At 38.9% G+C, this 16,960-nt stretch overlaps 1 protein-coding gene and 1 long non-coding RNA gene across 3 annotated transcripts in view; one reads left to right on the top strand and one right to left on the bottom strand.

Moving 5' to 3' along the window:
- Positions 1-10,944: 10,944 nt before the first annotated feature.
- Positions 10,945-15,268, bottom strand: LOC115615470. Its single transcript, XR_003994061.1, has 3 exons — positions 15,005-15,268; positions 11,495-11,579; positions 10,945-11,397 (listed from the first exon to the last, which is right to left on the bottom strand). It is a non-coding gene; the product is annotated as an uncharacterized LOC115615470 (long non-coding RNA).
- An 836-nt stretch (positions 15,269-16,104) lies between these two features.
- The window catches only part of ZFPM2 (zinc finger protein, FOG family member 2), a 311,861-nt gene continuing 311,005 nt past the window's right edge, over positions 16,105-16,960 (top strand). The window contains exon 1 of one of the 2 annotated variants that reach the window (XM_030503577.1): positions 16,105-16,577. In XM_030503577.1, the coding sequence (XP_030359437.1) occupies positions 16,538-16,577 (40 nt within the window). In that variant the 5' untranslated portion in view covers positions 16,105-16,537. The remainder of the gene's footprint in view (positions 16,578-16,960) is intronic. The other variant, XM_030503585.1, reaches the window with a different exon arrangement.

Genomic DNA, 16,960 nt, shown 5'->3' with positions numbered 1-16,960 from the left:
GTGAAGATTCTTAACCATTATATGCCAGATTCTTGTCTTTGTGCTCACCTTTATTGGTTTTCAGATGTATGGTATCTCTATAATATAATTTCCATAGAGCTCTAAGGTTTAGCTCACCCCTCTTTACATTTACCTTGTTTGCAGCTGTAGTGCTTAATGTTAGGGTTGGCGTTGCAGGAGAGAAGTTGATTAGGGATGTATGTGTTTGGGAAAGGAATTGATGTACTAATTCTGTGGAAGGGAATACTCCTCTTCAAGAACTGTTTACTGTTCTCTTTTATGATGGGTACTTTCAATTGCTGTGGAAATGATGGATTAGTTTTGTTTGCGGAAACTTCTGAACTCCCATTGTTCAAGGGTCTGTGGTTGCAGGACACACTTGTAGACAAGTGCAGGCGGTTGGCTGTGAGCCAAAGGAAAGTTTTGCTGGAGGTCTCACTTGGAAACGATGACTCCAGGAAGTGAAAGTTTGACTTAGTTCAAGTTGTGAGGAGCATGCGAAATAGATTTATGTTTATTCAAGTTCATTTGCAAGTTGTGGCTATGCAAGTGAGTTTAATCAATCACTGATATCTTGCAAATTGAGTTTCAACAAGTCTCAAACTGCTGGTATGGCTCCTTCCTTTGTGGCAAAAATGTATTATAAAAGTAGGAGGGAACAGAATAAACTTTGTTGATGCAGTATAGGCTTCAGCATAATCCAATATAATGCAGCGCTTAACCCATTTTTCTCTATTTTGTTTTACTTCTATGAGACAAGAAGAAACAGCCTGGCAATGTTTCTAGATTATAGACTCTTTATGGGAGGGAATATGTCTCTTTGTGTGTACTTTGAAGTGTCTCTGACACCTTGAGGTTCTTTATAAATGGCAGTAATAATAATCATTTATTGCTGTGCAGTGTGGTCTGGTCTCCCATTTACATTCAGTATGATCAGTTGTGCTGTGTCGCTGTCCTGTTCATCACTTCTCACCTTGCACTTACATGCAACTTCTATTATGGTTATTTTTAGAATACATAAGGCACTCAAATAACATGATTAAGTGTGGAACAACAGCTTAGGAAATAGATAGGAGGATAGTTCACAGAAAGAGGCAACATACTGTACCTAAGCTGTGCAAGATCAAACCCGACATTATAAAATCAAAGAGAGAGGGTTTAACATTAAAATAATGTGATGAGATTATAATGAGTACTACTTTTCACTTGAGTTACCATCATTTAATGAGTTTCTGGATTTATTTTTTAAATTCAGTATGTATACATGCACATTTGTGGCTATAATACATATGCGTGTAAATATGTGCATACATGCATATTCACACTTGGGGGATGTGTGTGTTTATGTGTGTGTGTTTTGTAAAACATAGTAAATAGTGTGCTGCAGGAAACAAAAGGGCTAATTGTAAGGTCCTATAATGTCATTCTCCATTCCAGGATGGAATTATAATGACCATAAGTTTTCCTTTCATAGAACCTAAGCAATCTTTATAGAACACTTCATTTTCTGTCAGCTTCAGGAATGGGAGATATTTACATACATTCAGACAGTTTCTGATGCCTGGAGGCAATGTGTAGCAGGGACGGGTGCAGCATGGAATGCTCTTCCAGCTCTGGCTGACAGAGGGTACTGAGTGTTTTGTTCTAGTTGTCAGACGTAAGAGCACCCCTGTGATTTCTCCAGCTTTGTGCTGAAGGCTGGCTTGGGTTCTTATCTGAAGGATGGTGCTGAACTGGTAGAGGCATAAAATAATCTTTATCTCCCTTTTTTATTTCAGTGCAGCAGAGGAATGAACCCAACATAATATGACCACTTCAGGTAAAGTTTGTAAGTTTGTGTTCTTCAGGATTTTGGCATTTTATGATGTTTAACATGTACCAAACAATGGAGAAATTTTGCATGAGATTAAACCATTCCCCCTCATTTTTTGGTGGAATTAAGTACTATAAATTGTTCTGTCACAAATGCTATAATATTTTTGTTTGAGACATACAATTACATACATTTTGCATATAACTGAAACAAACTTTAAAATTATTATGCCCAATCCCCTCTTATCACAAATACTCTCTTTTATGACCCATCTCTGAAATCATTTGTTTCCCCTAAACCTGGTAAATTACCTGTATTCACTTCTCCTGCTGAAAGACCTTCTAAAACCTTATGGCTCTCATGACTGGAAACTTTATTCTAGCCTCCAGTCAATTTCATTTACTTTTTTTTTTTTTGATGTCATAATTTAAATTGGACATTCATATTGGTGCTCCTTCACTTCGCTCATCTTTTTTGATTATATCAAGTCAAGGTTTATGTATATCCATCACTAACATGCAACTCTGCATAAACCATTGGTTGGAAGTTTTATAACTAACTGAAGAAAATGAATTAATTGCTACAATTCTTTATTGTTGAGCACCTCCCATATGAAGACAGGCTGAGAAAATCAGGGCTGTGAGAAGAGAAGGCTGTGTGGAGATGACATAGCAGCCTTCCAGTATCTGAAGGGGGCCTACAAGGAGGCTGGAGAGGGACTCTTCATCAGGGACTGTAGCAATAGGACAAGGGGTGATGGGTTTAAACTTAAACAGGGGAAGTTCAGGTTTGATATAAGGAAGAAGTTCTTTACTGTGAGGGTGGTGAGGCACTGGGATAGGTTGCCCAAAGAAGTGGTAAATGCTCCATCCCTGGCAGTGTTCAAGTCCTGGTTGGACAGAGCCATGGGCGACATGGTCTAGTGTGAGGTGTCCCTGCCCATGGCAGGGGGGTTGGAACTAGACGATCTTAAGGTCCTTTCCAATCCAAACCATTCTATGATTCTATATTACATTTCTTCACATATCTCAGAGTAAGAAAATGTAGTTAAATGTTAGTCTAAATAAAGAAATGGTATCCCTGTAGATTTTTAATCGATTTTGAACCATTAAATTTTGATAGTAAAGTCACTCTGGTGCAGAAGAATGGGATTATGGACTGTATTAGATGAAATTCAAGGCAGTTAAATACATTGTTGGAATAAGCGAAGTTTGTAATTTCACACCCCAAAATGATATGTATCATAAAGCCACTGTTTAAAAACATTTGATTAGTGACTGCTAAACAGCATCTAAAATAATAATTTTAACATCTTGAGGCAATCTAATTTTCACTTAGAACTATTCTTAATTTCAATTTTACTTCAAGAAGAATTGGTACAGGTCCTAAACAGCTGTCGTAGAGATGTGCATGACTAGGTAACATCTGGATGAGATATAATGGTTTAAGAAAATAAATCATTTAAGTAATATAACTCAGCCTGAAAGGGATAAAGGTCCATCCTTCTAAATAATTTTTATTTTTAATAATAATTTCAGAGAAGATGTAGCTATTGAGAGCAGAGAATATGGCACAGGGTATAAATATTCCAGCTCCACTTCTTAGAAGCCCATAGAAAATGGTAGTCAAGAGGCATCTGGGGACATTAGTTGACAAGGTCAAGTAGATGGATTTAATCAAATTCATTTTGTAGCTGGAGATTTAGTCATGGCTATAAGACAGAGATGTCATCTCAAGTAAGGAAACCTAACAAGAAAGCAATACATCATCTGTGCTAAGTTTAATATATTGCTCTCAGCCATTTAGCTTCATGTGAGAATAAGGAAAGTTTTGGAAGTGTGAATATATATATATATATAAAAAAAATGTATATATAGCATGAGCTATATAAATATCAGTAAGTGATAATGTAAAGCAGTTGTGCTTTGTTTCAGCGATATTATGAATCTCTGGTAGCAGTTTAACATTATTGCTACTGGGATACAGTGATGTCATGAAGTGATTCAGGACGAAGATCTGTATTTCATTAACAGTTTGAAAGATTGTACAGTTTTAACATAAGGAACTGATTTTCAAAACCTTCTACTGCCATCACTGAAGTTTAAGGGAGGTATGGGATGAGTTTCACAGAGGAGAACTGGGCTCTTAGACATTCTTATGCAGTTTGAAAATGGAAGATGCTGCAGGAAATCAGCTGGAGAAACAGAAACTGAGCTGTCTTGTAGATCATTGCTTATTACTTCAGTTTAAGATTCAGATCACATAAAATGTTTGAAGTCTAGAGTTGTGTATGAGCTAGCTTATTTCAGAGCAGATAGTACGAAATAGTGATGATTTCAAGAACTACAATACTCTTACAGAACAGGGGGATTTGTTCTGAACAGGCAAACGCTAATTAATTGTTCCTGTAAAAGGGAGATACTGGAACTGGCTTTGCTGTATGTCATAAAGGATGTCCTCTGGTGCTTTGTTTTTTTACTAGGTGGATTTAGCATATGCATACCTGTGTGTTCTAAGATCAACTCATTATAAATGCCTTGCTCTGAAATTTAAAAATTGGAACTGCTTAAACTGAATTTCCATTTTCTTGTATTCAATTCAAAATGTTATTTTCCATATGTAGGTATTTTAACAAAATGTATACAACCCAAAATGAAATACTAAAATTAAACAAAATAGTTTATAGCTGTGTATTTTAGTAGAACATAGATTTCTTAAGAGTTAAATAATCTAGAAATAGGACTGCCCAATTGTATCATCTAGTCCAAATGCAAGAAATCTAAATAGATTTTTTTTAGTCCTACCTGGTTTCTGAAGTTATAAATGAATGCACTTCACCATTTTTTGAAACATTCATTATGTAAAATCTCACCATGATAGGTATTTTCTTGATTAGCAGCCTAAACTTTCCTTTCTAGAAGTCTATGCCACTACCGCCTCTTACATATTATCTTTTATTGAATAATTTTTCCCAGTGTTATCTCCTACTAATATCTTGGTCATAGTACAACACACTTGGTTCTCATCAGCATTATTCATAAGGCATTCCTCGGGTTACCTGACTTTCTTTCATTTACTGAAATGTCTTTATTTTCATACTGCAGTGCACAGGACCAAGGTTAACATCCCAGACCAAGAAGTTTAACAGAGTTGAACAGAACAAGAGAAATACATTAACAAGTACTGATGAGAATATGAAAGGTAGATGAGAGAACCATATAAGTAAGTAAATAGGAATCTAACATAACATATGAGGTGATGAGTAGGTAACAAAATAAGGCACACCTATCAACATACCTTTTTCTCTGCCTCTCAAATGACCAAAGTGCTGTTTAGATGATGTAGAATCTGATGGTTCTCCATGCAGTTAGGCAAGAAGAGGCATTTTTTTCCAAATCCCAGGCTGAATGATAGGCTGGAGGCTAATTAAATATGTGTATTGCTGTATCTGGTGCTGAATTGGATGCTGCAGGCCCACATCTCTTCAGGCAGAATGCATTAGAGTTGATAGATGTTGGAAGTCACCCATTAGGTGTCATTTGGGAATAAGAAATGTTAATTTTGCATATATATTTTGGCTGGCAATCTTCTCTACAGTAAACATGTACTGAAAACAGTTCACAATCCACATTTTGGGCAAGGTAATAAAAAGTTGGTCTGACCTCATCTGCAAAAGGGTTAAACCAAGGAGATGTCTAGGTAGCACTTTCATTTTTAAACCATTTGACAACTACTCCACCAGTTTTCTGCCATATATTTTGAAATGTTTTGTATTTTAAGAGACACAAGTCAGCCATTTCGATGTTGGTATATCCATGTTATGAAGCAGTGAACGAAATGAAAGCCGTTTCCTGCAAATACTTACCGTCAAGTTCCAGACTCAATCTCGCTTTTACACTTGCTTACACTTATTGTGAGAATATTCACGATTATTCAAAATGTTCAAAAACCTAAGGAGCTCCAAAGCCACAATGTGTCCTAGTGCCACTAGGGTTTGTGATATGAGTTTTATAGGTATAAACTGAGGATGTCTCAGAAAATAAATTCAGAATCTGTTATTATACTTTCTTCAATTGATCTCTGTATGGTAATCATGTGAAATTCACATCCATTTCTATATTTAGGTATTGTTTGAAAATATAGTGAGTTTGCATGTAGTATTTAGATATATATCTATGAAAAATTGTTGATCAGTCTCTACTTTGGAAGAAATTTTATACTTTGCAGTAATGAAAGATATCGGAAAAAAATTAGTACATCTTGGGAGATTTTATTATGATTTATTTCAGTAGTAAATCTACCTATACTTATCAATAGCTCAAGCAACATTTTTCACTTTACTGGACAAGGTAAGAGGTTAAGAACCCTTTAGAATAGCAAATATCTTGCTTTATCATCACAAGCAGATGCATACTAAGAAGCAGAAAAGACAGCCTACAAACCAAGTGCCCAAGTACCATAAACATGAGCAGCATAGACTACATCTTGGAGCAATACATGAGTATAATGACAAGAATAATGATAAAATATAGAAAAATGGTTTGATTTCTTCACTAGCTTGAGAGAAGTAAATTTTCTATTCTGACATCCTGACATTCTCAGTCCACAAACAACATGGAATCTCACATAGCTGATACACAGGCTAAAATGATGGATTAAGGAATTTGGAAGCAAAATGGTGAGAAGACAAAGGAAGAAGAACTGTTAATGATGCAATAAAAATAATAACGAGACATGTCAAATTAAAACAGTACAAAAATTCTGCATTAATTATTCCAGCGTGTAATTCAGGGAACCAACGACTAAGGAGCAACATTTTCACGTTAAATTTTGCCTTTTTTATTTGCACCAGTCCTACTGAGTGAGCGAAAGGGAATTTAAAATAAGTGCAAAAAGCTCATTCAATAAATATGCTCATCTGTGGCTATTTGAGTCATGAAATCTACCATTTCCTGGCCAGAGAGTGGCCATGGCAACAACCTTCTGGGAAAGGATCACATTTCAAAAATCTCTCTAGGATGTTGTTGGTCAATGTCCAAAAACCAGGAAATACAAGTAGGAGTACAGGATCCATAACTTGGATTGTTTGGTGTTCATTATAGAACTATTTCCATAAAAAGGACAGCTAATTTGAATGAAGCAATCTAAAGCATTTACTATATATACAAATAAACTCAACATTATAATGTGAAAATAAAGCCTCTGGAGCCACCATTGGCATTCTCACTGTCATATTGTTGCTCCAGTTAGGTTAACATCTATTGAAATAATTTGTGATGCACAGAAGCAAAAATGTCATCAGCATTTTTTAAAAAGAATATGTGCTGTAAATGAAGTTATCCTCCACAACACTGTGTACCAATATACTTTTTGTTTACCAGTGGCAGTTAAGAAGTAGTGTTCTGGACTCAGGAGTAAACAGACAGATTTGTAGAAATATCATGCTCAGACGTTCTCTAGAAGTTAGGCATCCAGCTGAGGTACTCATGAAATAATATCTAATACAAAGAAATTTAAAAGAGCAAGCACAGTGAACTATGTTTTTGTTACAGACAGTAAGTAACTGAAGTTAGCTGAGTTCAATCAGAGTAAGCGTGGCCTGCTGGGTTGGATCAGCAGGACAGTACTAGAAATACAGCTGATGGGATAGATTACATTTCTCACAGAAGAATTAAAACTAAATCATGGCAAAAGCCAAATATTGCACTTCAGGATTTAAAGAGCCTCTAGTGTTTAGGGATATGGACAAGAGAAAACATAGAGCTATGGCCTACTTTTGAGTTGGTCAGTAGCCCCCTAAAATTGGCAACACAGGGCTGAGACCAACTCATTAATATCTCCAGTCACATGCTGTCCAAGCAGCATGTTGTGTGGCTGGCAAAACTGCCCTATAGCAGTGACTTCTCCTTGTCATATCATGACACCTCACCTCATTGCCCTGCTTGCTCTCACCTAAATGCAGGTCTCCTCATTCCTTATTGCTCTTTTTCATGGCCTTTTGCACTATAGAGACTTCTGGTCTGATCCCCATACAACAACTTCAGTATTCGCACACTCATGAGTAAAACAGGTTCAATAAAATGTCAATAAAATACTATTTTCATAGAATCAATACAAGTAAAGTAATCTTTAGCTATCTAATATCTGGGTATCTCTTTTAAGAGAGGTTAATTTATGTATATACAGATGTCTGCTCGCTTTGCTGTAGAGGGAACCTAGAACACTAGTAAGAATTTCAGTTGTGAGTATGAAGTGGATATGTAATGTAACATGAAGTTGATATGTAATGTGGCATGAAGTTAATATGTAATGTAAAGTATTTTTAATAATAGGTGTTAAATAATCAGTATTTTATATGAATTTGACTAGCATTTTTTTCTTTTGGGCCAACAGACATAAAAGAAAGGTCAGACAGTTAACTTTACTCAGTTGCTTACATCACTGTGTGCAAAGAACTCCATTTTTGTGATTGGAAAACACTACAAAAATGCTCTACACTCAACTGTACTGATGAAAATGATTTAATGAAATTGAGGTCAACATTGTCCCTTGGGTGCCTAATGGGAAACAGCTAGGGAGTGGTTATCCTTCAGGATTTTTCTTTGGAGAGCTTCCACCTTAATCTTTTTAAAATCAGTGACTAGGAAACAACTGAGAACTCTGATTTCCTCTTTTTTTATGTTATAATTCCTAACTGTCAGCATCAGTCAAAGGATTGTCTCTAGAGCAACATTTCTGGAAGCAGCTTGATACAAACTTTAAATTTCATTTTCAAGAGGGATTAAAAAGGAAGACTGGAAGGGATTCTAAGTTACTGAGACACTTCAGAAAACTGTAGTCATAGTTTTACCTTTTAAAGTTCTATTTGAATTTTGGATGTTAGCTGTGGATTTAAGGGCAAGAGGAGAATTTGAATTAAATTTTGTTGTGAGCAGATAAAATATGCAGGAGATAAACATTATGCATACTGCTAATACCAGTGAAATCAAGAATATACTTAAGTCAAGCAATTTTGAGAATAATTTAGCTTTACTGTGGTGTAAAGTAGACTTAAAAAATCTTTTCAACTTTCTCAAAATAATAAGGAATTACAAATTACTGAATGACTCTGAACCATATTTTCCCTTTGTCCTTCAGTCCCTTGGTCTTTTACTAAGTCTGCTGTGCAAAGTAAGTGCAAAAAAAACCATCGGGGTCCCACTTTCGAAAGACTGTTTGCATAGTAAGATCTCCTTTCTAATTCAGTAGATTCTATTTATAGGATAATGGCATAAATTGAAGAGTTGCATAAATTATGAACACCCCCCTAATAAACCAAAACATATCCATGCTACTGAGAGGAACCTAAAATCTCAAAACCCAATGCTATGCTGGCATAGACTTTAAGGCTTTTATACTAGGTTTTATTATTTATTCCTATTTATGATGATGCATAGTTTTATATATTCCTTAAGTTGGAAAACAATACCAATTCTGATACATACAGAGGACAACTTATGCTACTGCTCTGAGTGGGGGAAGCCTCACTTGCAAAATATGAGGAACAGATAGGACACAAGTACAGATTATACCATAGACTCTACCAGATATCATTATGCATTTATGTAAGAACATTCATTAGGTGGGTATATAGCAGAACTAAAACTGGGTTTCAAAAGCTGATGAATGTGATTATAAAGCCATAATAATAATCTGATAGATCTATTCTAGGATCCATTCTAGGTATGAGTGTACCTACAGGGGGATCATCATACATGTTTCCAGGTTTCTAATATTTTTCAGCTGTTGATTATGCTTCTTTGTATGTTGCTGTGATGCTAGTGTGTATGCAACCTCCTTCACTGAAACTGGGCAAACTGAGACACCTATAATATCTAATTTGGTTATGTGCAATGATACAGACATTGCTAATCGCTCCCCAAAAGGGTGCTACATAACAATTATGATGGAATGGAAGACCAAGGAGAGAAGAAAATGTAATTTTATTCAAGCTCTGCAACTAAAACTGCACTTTATACTCATGTCACCACTTTATGAAAGCTGCATTCCAAAGTCATAAACAGTAATTTGACAATATTAATGTTACCTTTTCAGTGTTCACTATGTCTACATGAAATACTCCTCTTGGCTTATTTGAAAAGAAATAAAGATAGAAATAAAGATTTTTAAAGCACAAGAGTTCTCTGTTCTCCCTTTTCTCCTCGGTTTCTGTTATTCTACTCTTTGCCTTTTTCTTCCTTTTTATTATATTTCTTCTGAATTTCTCCCTCTGTGCTTACAAGCTGCAAGCAAATTCATGCTATGTTATTGTTTGCATCTTTGAGAGATGTGCCTCTCTCAGAAGCTCAGACCGTGCTAAGGGTAGTATGCTCCTGGGGAAGATAAGGTCATGGAATGCAGAGAAGTCCTCTGATTTGTAACAAAACTGGCCTCTGAAGGCAATGTACATGCCAAAACAGAAAGTTACTGCTGCTGCGGGCTGCATGGTCTTGCTACTGGCTGAAATTTGCAATGTGGTGTGGGATTATATACATGTTTCAGTAGATTTCTAAGTTTTCGGTGGCCATCTGTAAGCAGTGGGGGTGAATGGGCTGCATTTCAGACAACTGAGGCATCCAGAAATACTTCCTCACAGGTCATTGTTCCTTCCATCCCACATTCCAGATGCTGCCATATGTGTGATACAGTATTTCATTCTCAGCCTGCATCCCTGTTTTTAGCTTTCTTCAGTTAAAAAGGTGTCTCTAGCTATGCCACAGCTACTGAATTTTCTTTTCCAGCTGAAGGCACGGCATACTACACGTTAGCTTGTGCAAGTCTTTTGCAGTAGAATTTTGCTGATCTTGAGATTTATTTTTTCTATGAGAACATGGATGTCGAAATTAGGAGCTGTTTTGTATGTATAATTTTTCAGAAGTAAATGCAAATTTTTCCAGGGTATTACTGCAATCCTGTGCAAAAGTATTTTACATTATTATGAAGAGAATTATGACGGTTATTCTGTGATTCTGATTTAAAGTTGCCCAAAAAAGTCTAAGCAGTTTGGTAGACTAAGTTTGTTCATCCATAAGATTACCTGAGCAATATCAGAGAGCATCCAGTCAGGAAATGAAGAATAATCTTTGCCACTATTTCTGGATAACAAATGAGATATAAATTTTAATGTGAGATGAAAAGTATCTTGCATAACTGAACTATTGAATGAGAGCAGTGATTTTTTGCTCTAAATAAATACGTGGAAAGAGACAGGAAACTGACACCAAGAATATACTATGCTTTGAACCAACCAAAAATTAACTCAAATCCAGAGACTACCCTTTTTAGGAAAAGTCTGCTTAGGAATCCAGAAAGTTTCTGAGGTCACCATTTATTTCTATGCCATTCTTCCTTCTCCATATGGAGTGGACACGGGTTTTGGCTTCTAAACACTGGCAGATCTCCCAGAATGGATGCAAAGGTCTGGACTATCAACATGAAGTCTGACTCAGCACTGATTCCAGCACTCTTGTGTGTCTGGCTTCCTGCATTGCTGCATCCATTGAAATCCTGCAGCCAGGAACTTCACTGTAGGGTTGTGATCACTCCTAGGGAGTAAAACATTCACAAAAAATGTAGTAGTAATTCAGTTCTAACTTGTTTACAGGACTGGTTGAAAGGGCAATACATATCCACTGTTCTCACCCATTCTCTTTGGATATCCTCAGATCTTCTGTAGGTTCCTGTGCATGTGAGGAATCTGCCTTGCAGCACTTTTCCTTTGTGTCATCTAGAAACACATTGGTAGAGTTTTTTCTTCTTTATTTCAAAAGTCAGAGAAAGCTTTACTTCTAAACTCAAGGCTCAGACTGATCACCTTTCAGCTCCTCAGGGATAGATTTAAGTCTGTTTTCTTGTTGTCTTAGAATCTGAGTATATCTGCTATGACCACACAGAAAATGTCCAAATTATGAAATTAGAATAAACTAGATTTTTCAAATAGCTGGGAAAGGTGTCAGTTGTCCCATAGTCATGTTATAGGGATATTAATTCTGAGTCTTAATTTCATGGTCAGTCTAGTTAATTACTTCACTATTGACCTATGAAAGGAAAAGAATAAAGTTACAAAAAGGCATGCAGTATATTCTTTCTAATACTGTAAATACTTGGGAAAACACCACCTTTTTATTCTTTTTCATTCAGAGCTAAAGAACCAAACACTGTGATTAAGATCATGGAAGAATCCAAGTCCTTACAATGGATACCAAAACCTACGAGCTAAAGAGAACCTCTGCAACTATATTTTTTTAACATTAACTTTAAATGGTCAGAACCTGACTGTGTGCATATCCCAGAAATGAAGCGTATTTTCTTCCAATTCAACTGCTGCCTAAACTTTGGGATATCTTCATCATATATCAATATCTTTGTATATAATAGCCTGTATCCAGATTTATGTGAGAATTCTAAAGTGATTATTTCAGTATTTCAGTATTTCTTCTTCTCAACGAAGGAATGGAAAAGTTGTTTTAAAAAATCACTGAGTGTTCTCCAAAGAAGGACATTGGTTTTAAAAGTATGCATGTTATCTATATGTAAGATAGTTGCTAACACTTGAAAATCATGGAAATCTAAGCTGCAGTTTTCCTAGTTTCTTTGCCAGAGTACAGGCATTTCAAGAATTTAAGTTTTGAACTGTGATAATCATTCAGTTAGAGGGTTTATATAAATCTTTTTAGAATCTTAGTAAGTTGTAGACAATTGGAAGTGATGAAATTTGTGATGATTAAGAAGTGAGTCTCTGTGGAGGTTATTTTCTTCTTGAGATAGCGTAATTAACAAAGAGCATATGTTTTCTGAAATGGGCCTATACCACCCCTGCTTACATCCAATTATTATTTTGGTTGAAGAGGGCTACATTTTTTAACTATTTTTACTCCATCATTTCTAATTATCCATCTGTACCCACAGCTTTTGGACAGACAGCCACCACTCCCTCAGTATAAAAACTGGAGACATTCTTTCTCCTGCCCCCATGCTCACATACTGTAGCTGCATCCGGGAGGGAGGGAGGTTACCATTCCCAGGCCATGCTGGCAGGGCACGCCGTGATCACTGCCTGATGCTACAGGCAATATCGAGCAGGTGAACCTGAAGAGCCAGTGAATGGTGCAGTCACTGCAACCTTGCTGTGGGCATCATTCTAGTTACTGCGGTTCAGACAATTATGCATCTGGAGAGGTGGGAGGAGAGTTAATTAGTAAGATTTAAAAAACCAACTCTGAATGACTCTCTTTGGAGGCTAACAGAAAATGCTGGGGCTATTCTCGAGTCCTGAGGAAAGCTACACCACTCAACTAGTGTCTGTATGACTCAAGAACCCGTTCCTGTGCAACCTGCTCTAGGTGTCCCTGCTTTGGCAGAAGAGATGGACTAGACGGTCTCCAGAGGTCCCTTCCAACCCTAATGATTCTGTGCTTCTATGACTCAGGCCCCTACCCCACCAAATGAGAGTGGCCTTGCCCATACTGCTTACTGGAAACAGCTTCCAGTGAACAGCACTGGAGATCACCGCAACTATAACCCAGCGTCAGTGACCACGGGCAATGCTTGAGCTGTGCCCTGACTCAGCCTCAGCTAGAACAGGCACAACCTGCTAGAACTCTTTTTTTATCCAGGATATGATACATGTTACCCATTCTACTAAAGAAAACAGGTAATTTTCACGCAGTGCTAAAACGCACTAAATGAAAGTTCCTCTGTGAATTAGGGAAAACTGTTCATTAATTTACACATTACATTTCAAAACAGCAGGCATATGTATATTTCTTCTTGGATTTCATAAATGTTTTAACCTTTAGCTAAACAAGTCCAAAATGCACTGAAATACATTGAAATGACTAAGTGTAATAATCCTCTAAGTGATCAAGCATATCTCTCTGAATAGTCAAATTTTTTATATGTCCTCTTTTGAGCTGATGAAGCAGAATATGGCCTTAATGCCTCAAGACAGACAAAATATATAACTTACCTTACATTACTGCTTAAATATTTACGAAAGCAGGAGTCAGCATAATAACAATGCTCTTATGTAATTTACACTAAACAGTATGTAAGAATAAACACTTACTTGTGATACTGACTCTAGCACTGCTTCATTTTGCACTGCTGTTTTGTCATTTATTTATAACTGGTTTATACCACGTAGAGTGTATTAATTTCTAAGTTACAGTAGCTGAATAATGTTTTAAAAGTTGCAGTTTGTATATTGCCTTGGAATAAGCTGTTTGTATATTGCCTTGGAAACAGGTTACTCAACTCCATTCTTTTAAATAGCAGGAGGTTTAGAGGTGGTATCTGTCGAATTACCTGTTTAGACTAAAAACACTGCGTGGGAGACAGGCAACAAAATAGAAACAGAAATGAACAGTCAGCCTATATGAAAGGAAAAGACATTTCTAATTCTGATGAGAGAACTGGACTGAAATTTAAGAAAATGGTGAGAATGGGCAAGGACCAAACACTAACTTCAATTTGAAAGGTGGGTATCTCATCCATTCAAGCCGCTGTTTGAGTCTAATTCTGCAATAAAACTGTAGCAAAGCTTTTCATTTGGTGGACTCCTGTCATGTTTGTCTATTGCCGTAGAACACCTTCCTGAAAAAAACACTACCACTGTTACATTGGTAGTTAGCCTACACCTCAAGGAAGGAAACTGAAATACAAATCTGGCACACCACAATCACTTCAGCTAAATGGAAAATATTTATTATTTGCTCAGATGCTTTAAAGTATCTGAACAACAAATGTTTAATACAGTTCACAGCTTCTGTCATGTTCTCTAATAAAAAAAGTGGTTCTGTAAATTAATTTATCATTTATGAGCATTATTTTGTAACACAATAAACACAGAAAAATTAGTGAATCACCATATTAGAATTTCTACTGCTTATATGAAGACTTTTGCAATACTGGCCAAACAAATAATCACTGAAAGTTTTGAGAGGTCAAGCTTAAAACTGTTCCTGTTGAGAGTATTTGGACCACAGAGGTAAGAGTTAAAGAAATGCTTAACAGTTAACCTGAACATAAATCATTTAATTCCTGCTAGTGAAGCTGTAAAAACACTTTGTGTTGTAGTACATTCATGTGTCAGATCTGAACCAATTTCTGGAAGCACAGTAATAAAGATGTTTCAGTATCAAGCGTCCTTACTTGGCATCAGTGACATCAGGCTGATTCTTTTGGAGTTTTGTGGTTGGGTTGGTTTTTTTCTGTTATTTCCCCAGATTTTTGCAGTTAGTGTTTGGCAACACTGAGAATCTGGTCAGGAGCATGCAATGCCAAGCAATACAATGAGGTACTGTTCATAACACATCATTTACAACTATGTATGTAACTGAGATGACTCAAGTCATTAAACCAGAATGTTCAAGAGAAATTTTGTCCTAAAGACACAGACTATAAACATAAGCATTCCTAATGGTTTAGCTTTGTCAAACACTTAATTGGTAGCAGCAACAGAAGCGTCAGACGCTGGTTTCTACTGTGCAAAAAAAAAAAGAAAAGAAAAAAAAATCGCTATTATCGCTATTTAGAAGAGCAAAACTAATCAAAGCCTAGGTAGTTAGAAGGCTTATCTTTCTCTCTCATCTAAGAGTCAAAAAGAGATGGATCATGCGGTCAAACCGCGATGACCACACGGCCGGTGCTCCCCGTGACCCGCAAGCTGCCGCGGGCGGGTGCAACCGGCCGGACAGCCGCGAACGAAGAGCGCTCGCCGCTCGCCAGGGCGGACCACCGGTGAGGAGAAGCCGGGATCCTCCGGCGGTGCAACCCCCGCCGCGGGCAGCGCTCCGCCGCGACACGCTGAAATCCGCCCAGCCCCGAGCCCTGCGGGATCTCCCGGCCCAGGGGCCCGCGCGGGAGGAAGCGCCTGCTCCTCCCAGAGGCAGCGCTGAGGCCGAGGCGCCCGGCTCTGCCAGGACACCGCGGCGGACTGCCTGACCCGTGCCGCTGCCTGCCTGCCTGACTGACGGGAGTTTCTTCGCCCGTTCCGCTCCGTGCCTCTTTGAGGAAAGTTGCAGCTCTCCCCACCACCGGGAGCCCTGGCAGCGCCGGGACAATTGAAGCCTCCCGCCTCAGCGCCCCGTGCCCCGGAGGCAGCAGGCGATTTGCATGCGGACTTGTCGCTGGTGGCAGCCGCTGCCCGTCAAGCCTGACGGACGGACGCCCCTCTCTTTCCGCCCCCCCCGCCCCGTCCCGGAAAGCCCCTCCCTCGCCCCCTCCCTCGCGGGCACCTCCCGCCGCCTGTCAGTCGGAGCGGAGCGCGGCGCGGGGAGCGGCGGCACGGCAACGACGGAGAGCGGGCGAGAGAGGGAGAGAGAGAGCGAGGAGCCGAGCTCTCCACTCCCTCCCTCTCTCCCTCCCTCCCTCCGTTCCTTCGTCCTCTCCCTCCCTCCCTTCTTCCCCTGCTCCCTCCCTCCGTTCTTTCAGCTTCTCTCTCCCCTCATTCTCGCTCCCCGTGTCACCCACCCCGATCTCCGTTTCTCTTCCTCTCTTCCTTCGTCACACACGCACACACTCTTTCCCTCTCCCTGTTTTTCTGTCATTTGAATTCGCATCTCAAAGCGGCCACCGGCTCCTGTATGAATCCCGTCTGCTGATCTGTCACCCTTCCCTCCACCCCTGTCCCCTCCCAGCTCCACTCCTGTACCTGGGGCAAGGCAGGAGCGGCAGCCAAGCAGCATGTCCCGAAGGAAACAGAGCAAACCCAGGCAGATCAAACGTAAGTTTCCTGAGGGGGGCTCCCTCTAACAGACTTTTATTTATCTCGTTCTTGGGAGACGCGAGAGAAGTGGCTATGGGCAGCAAAAGGGGGGTCTAGAGTGCGGACCGAATGGTGAAACTTTGCCAAAGAGGCTGAGGATGGGGAGAGAGGCCGGGGAGAGGAGCGAAAGCCAGGAGCTGCTCTGGTGCGGGGTGAGCAGACTCCTCACTCTCTCGTGTTTTTGCTCCTTTGGAGCAATTGCTGCCTCCCCGTAGTCACTTCAAGTTATTCCCCCGAGTTTCGGAGTGGGATCACTCTCGTTGCTCAAGTTGATGTAGCGCCGGGAGCGCAGCATAAACCAGCTTGCGAACACCGTACCACTGAGCAACTTTCTGCCTCTA

Source organism: Strigops habroptila, chromosome 1 (assembly GCF_004027225.2).
Source record: "Strigops habroptila isolate Jane chromosome 1, bStrHab1.2.pri, whole genome shotgun sequence".
Lineage (NCBI taxonomy): Eukaryota > Metazoa > Chordata > Aves > Psittaciformes > Psittacidae > Strigops > Strigops habroptila.
Note: the sequence above shows the minus strand (reverse complement) of the source record. Positions and strands in the feature narration are given on the sequence as shown.